Genomic DNA, 5,593 nt, shown 5'->3' with positions numbered 1-5,593 from the left:
CTTGGTATACTTTGTATGTAGTAGTATATTTTATGCTAGTATCATTTAACATAAAATATATCTCGGTTTTTAGTGATTCATGACTAGATCTAACATCATAATCATACAAAACACACATATAAGCATATAAATCATACAAAGCATACACATAATGATAGATCTCCACCATTGCTTGTATTCTCCCCCACAAAACTTATAAAAACCGAAAACAAGGGGGTATGAAGCTCACCTTTGGATGTTGATTCGGTTTTTGAAGAAGGATGGAAGAAAGCATGGTGATTTTTGACCCTAGCCCCCTTGATGAAGTTTTCGAGTTTATGGAGTTTTCTAGGATGCAAGATCACGGTTTTTGCATGGATTAGGAAGAGGTTTTGATAAAAAAAAGAATCTAAGTCATAGATCCAAGCATAACCTTACCTTAGATGAAGAGTTTGTGGAAATATCCTCTTGAAAGCCTCCTAATTTTCAAGATTTTTGTGTGGAGAGGAAGGAGGATTTCTTGAGTAATCTAGAGAGAGTTTTTGAGGTGTGTGTGTGTGTGTTACTCACGGCCGAACAAGAAGAGGGAAGGAGAGAGATAGAGTTGCATGGAGAAATGAGATGGCATGGAGGTTTGGAGGGTAATGCATGGATAACCATCATATAATAAAGAGGTGGCATGCATTAGTCAACCCTTCCTCTTCTCTTCTTGGATTTGGGCCTTAGGCCGAGAATTTGGATGGAAAAGGAAAGATTTGGGCTTTAAAGTCCTCAAGCCCATATAGAAGTTAAGTTGGATGAGTTTTGATCTAAAAGAAATATAATATGATCTTCACACTTGGTTGGGCTAGTTTAAGTTAATCATGGTTCAAAACTTTTAATTTATTTCATTCTAGGCCCAATATGGCCCAAAATATTGAAATAAATTAATGTGGGTCCAATTAGAGCCCATGATAGTCAAATTGGAAGCTTATTGGTCCATTTGGGTCCAATAAGGAAGTCCTAGTCCAAAATGGACTTAAACGATGACTTCTAGGGTTTCCAATTGGTTGTTGACTATTTGTAGCACTTGCATGATGTATTTGATTGAAGTTTTTGATGTCATTAAATAAGTATCACACATGCTTTTAAGCTTTTGATTCAACCTTTACTTGAATGTAGTGATTACAAGACACAAAATTTCTAGTTGTGACAGTTTATGCGGTTTTTAAGGTTAAATTCAATTGCGGTGTGGTTTTTGCTCACCCCTACTTTTAGCGGCAACACGTAATTTGCGCTTTACCTATCGCCGCTAAAATTCTGTGAGTAAGGGTATAAAATCACGATCCGCGTCAAAAGAAATTGGTTAACACTATCCGTTAATTTGGACCTAATCATGTGGCTGCAAATTGAAGATCGCTTAATAATAAGCGGCAACATCAATGGCAGCGAAGGAATATGAAAAGTAAAAGTTGATTTGATGTTTTTAAGATATTAGTTGTTTGTAATTTAAGTTAATTGTTTTAAACTTTATGGTTTTTTTTATTATTACAAGCATTATGTTTGAACTTTTAAAACCGTTTAAGCTCTAAATTGTGGTTAAAAACCACACAAAATAACTACACCAAATCCATGCGGTTAATAACTGCAACACAGAAAAAACAAAACCGTACCGCAAAAATAACCGCCTAACCGCACAGCAAAATTAAAATAACCGTACTATGCGGTTTTCAAAATGGATTAACCGCATTTGCGGTTAGTGGTGAGGTTTTAGCTAATAACCGCACCGAACCGCACCGCACTCACCTCTAGCTAAAAGTGTGCATCACCGCTAATGGCATGGTCGCTATTGCCTTCATTTCTTGTAGTGGGTTCTGTGAGCTCGAAGAAGTTATTATGATTTTCAATAAGCGTGCATATGTGTTTTGGGGCATAAACCCAATTATAATGTACATAATTAACTTTTGTGTGTTGTTTAACTTGGTTAATGTGACTTGAAGTTTAAATAATCACTTACATAAGATTCTAATATTTTAATTTTGTAGCATTTTTGAGTTCAAACAAAATAAAAGGTTATTATAATAACACATGCGTTTCACTCAAAATACGTTACCCATGCTTTTCATTGATCCACAAATAGATATCACAATCCAAAACCAAGTTATTTTTAATATTCATAATTAGCAAACATAATTTTATTGATTCCCTCATGCATATAACTGGGGAACTAATTATATAAAGTAGCAGGCCTTCAAGGGCACATGGGTCTTCCAGCTAGAGTTTTCATATCAGTGTAGCACGAACCGCACATCTCTTTGTTTCCATATTGTCCTGGAACACAGTTACAACGACGACAGCACGCCATGCAGCTTCGGTGGCATCTTCCTTGCTTCAAGTCTAACTCGCACCTTAACTTGCATGATGAAAAACACTCTACAAAATATGATCAATCAATCATTACGGATTATATATATATATATATATATATATATATATATATATATATATATATATATATATATATATATATATATATATATATATATATATATATATATATATATATATATATATATATATATATATATATATATATATATATATATATATATATATTGTAGCTCAGGTTTTAATGGAAATGTTTAGTCCTTAATACATATACTAGTACCATCCGAGTTTAACGCTCGCTTGCTTATCAGTGCAGTAATATTGTTGCAAGGTGGTGAGGGGCTAGGCGTGACAGGGTAAGATGGTGGCATATTTGGTGAGGGAATATATGGAGGAATGATGGGTGAAATGGGATATGATGGACTGATTGAGGGTGGGACAATCGGTGGTGGCATATCAGGTGAATTTGGAGATGGTGGAGTTGAGGGTGGAGGTGTGGTGATGCAAGGTGGCGGGGAAGGTGGAGTGTTTGTTGGATATGTAAATGGTGCAGGTGCCGGCGTCACTGGTACTGTAGGAGAAGGTGCAGGTGGAGTGTTTATTGGGTATGGTGGAATTGTCGGTGGTATCAGCGGAGGTAATGGTGTTACAGCAGGTGGAGTGGTGGGTGGATACGGAAGCAGTGGAGCTGGCGGTGGTGGGGTTGTGCTGTTGCAGGGAAAATCGGGAGCAATACTAGGCGAGATCGCCGGAGCAGGAGGGAAAATGGGTGGGTTTGGATATGGCGGATTATAACCACCTCCATCTGGTCCTTCATTAAAAGGCGCTGGCGATGGTGAACTAACAGGAGGGCAAGCTAGCACGGCGGGGGCAGGTGTGGGCGAAATAGAGGGTGCTGGAGCAGGTACCGGTGGGTTTGGAACGGGTGAAGGTGCATAAACTGGCGGAGATACGGTGGGTGAAGGCGGAGGTGTGTTGTTACATGCTGGTGTACCTGGAACAACAATGGCTGAAGACAGTGGCATGGAAATTGGTGCCGCAAACCCAACATGTGTAACCTATATATAATACACGAATTAAAAAATTACTGACTTTAAATAAACGATCATCTTCAAAAATGGTAATAGTTCGTATAGCTTAGGTTAGACACGTTTTCATATTAAAATATAAACTAAATATGCATAGTGTACAAAACATCCATGCATATCTTATATATAACCAATTGGAGCGTCAACATGAATTGAGAATATGCAATCATGATGTAATTGAAACAACTATAACTATAGTAATATATTAATGGCTAATGCTAGCATGCAATAACATATTCATTTTGCCAAATGTATGAAACTACACAATTTAGCAAAATTTTATTGATCATTTTATCTATTTTGCCCCGATTGTGACAACTCATTATTATTTTAATTAGTATCTTGCAATGAATATTGTACATCGCGCATGAAACGTGTCCATTAGTTATTGAAATTACACAAATAATAATCATTGAATGAACCATACAAACATCTCATATCCATGTGAACAGTTAGTTTAGAAACATAAATTTCGTACATTATGCAAAATAATCTTTATGTTATGCGAATGAAACTTAACAAAACTTCCCAATGAACCTTGTACCTTATGCATTGAACCTTGTATGTTATGCAATTGAAAGTTGTACAATACGGAATGAGTACCTAATCATTTGATGAAATGTGCAAAATATACAAGATTAAAGAGGGAAAAGGAAACTTACAGAAGTTGCGACCAAGAGAAAAAACGCCAAAACGAAGCAATGAGACTTCATGGCTATGAAAGTAACAATGAAAGAGTGAAGATTGGGATGATTCGAATGGAGGTGATTTCGTAGTGTATATATAGAAGAAAAAAACAAGTAAAATTCATTTACGTATGGTTATAAATGGGTACAACCACGTAAAAGTTTGAAATTTGAAGTGTTTTGTTTTTAAACGCTCATACCCTATAAGATTCTCATACCCTATAAGATGTGAATATATCTTTATTCGATAAAAAAAAAAAAAAAACAATGTGATGAGAGCTTGACAATAGGTCTTTATAGTTTTATATTTTAATTAAAAGTATTGAGAAAATAATTATGATATATGCAACTTAATTTTTGGTTTAATAAACATAGTTCATAGCGAGTTACTATCATATACATTGCTCTAAATTTAGAGGAAAATAGTTGTATATAATTCATGTAGTAAACATTCAGATATTGATATTGGAAAAAAGTTTCTTATATTTATTTTTAAAATGAATTAAGAAAATGTTAATGATATATGGAAGTTTTACGTTTAATAAATATAGTTTACAGCGAGCTACTATCATACACGTTGTTATAAATTTAGAGGATAATGATTGCATATAATTATGCAACTTTTACGTTTAATAAAGATAGTTTATAACAAGCTACTATCATATATATTACTATAAATTTAGAGGATAATGATTACATATAATTTATGTAGTAAACATTTATATATTAATACTAGAAAAAAAGTTCCTTCTAGTTAGAATGAAAGAGTCATTATGTGAATTAATTCACAACTACAATAATTATTTTGTAAAAAACCAATCATGAGATTAAAATGCATTTAAATGTATTTTAGACAAAAGATTTTAATCAACCATGAACCGTGTGATACGGTTTACGGTTGTCCACGATTAAATATAGGAAAACATATATCTATTTTCTTTAAATGTATATTATACAAATGTATTATTTATTTCTATTTTCTTTAAATGTATATTATACAAATGTAATATTAAGGCTAGGATCCAATCACAATATAATATAACTTAGAAGAGGTATGCCGTAATCTAAGCTATACCATATTTGAAAGGTAGGTGAATGACGATTCACCAATTTCCACCACGAAAACCGAAATATTAGATATTTAGTTTTTATTGGTTTTAGAAATTTCTAGATTCTTTGAGATCCAATGAACTTTTCAAAGGCATGTTTCAATCTCGAGAGTGCCCTCCAGGTTTTGTGACTGGGATGCCGAGGATCACAAAACGAGGTGTGAAGTAACCATGCAAATCACTTGGTACCTTTAAGGTTTATCACTCAATCGATGTGCCGATAAACCACACACGCTCCACCGATACTATAATAAACCTTAAGTCACCCTTTACCTACCTTGTTAAGTCCAAGTTAGTGTGCCGGTTAACCACACACGCTCCACCAACAACTTAGACAAAGTGTAAAGTGTAATTTCATGGATTA

At 34.3% G+C, this 5,593-nt stretch overlaps 1 protein-coding gene across 1 annotated transcript; it reads right to left on the bottom strand.

Moving 5' to 3' along the window:
• Positions 1-2,061: 2,061 nt before the first annotated feature.
• Positions 2,062-4,201, bottom strand: LOC145033930 (uncharacterized). The gene is made up of 3 exons (XM_078982410.1): positions 4,097-4,201; positions 2,627-3,404; positions 2,062-2,391 (listed from the first exon to the last, which is right to left on the bottom strand). The coding sequence occupies exons 1-3, from the start codon at positions 4,145-4,147 to the stop codon at positions 2,210-2,212; spliced, it is 1,011 nt and encodes a 336-aa protein (XP_078838536.1). The 5' UTR covers positions 4,148-4,201; the 3' UTR covers positions 2,062-2,209.
• Positions 4,202-5,593: the final 1,392 nt, after the last annotated feature.

This window comes from Lactuca saligna, chromosome 3 (genome assembly GCF_052625555.1).
Source record: "Lactuca saligna cultivar CGN05327 chromosome 3, ASM5262555v1, whole genome shotgun sequence".
Classification (NCBI taxonomy): Eukaryota; Viridiplantae; Streptophyta; class Magnoliopsida; order Asterales; family Asteraceae; genus Lactuca; species Lactuca saligna.
Note: the sequence above shows the minus strand (reverse complement) of the source record. Positions and strands in the feature narration are given on the sequence as shown.

Excerpts from the sequence above, each read along its gene's own strand:
- LOC145033930 (XM_078982410.1), bottom strand. The coding sequence starts at position 4,147 with ATGAAGTCTCATTGCTTCGTTTTGGCGTTTTTTCTCTTGGTCGCAACT. Across the intron at positions 3,405-4,096 it reads TTCTCTTGGTCGCAACTTCT|GTTACACATGTTGGGTTTGC; the intron begins GTAAGTTTCCTT and ends TATTATATATAG. Across the intron at positions 2,392-2,626 it reads GCGAGCGTTAAACTCGGATG|AGTGTTTTTCATCATGCAAG; the intron begins GTACTAGTATAT and ends CATATTTTGTAG.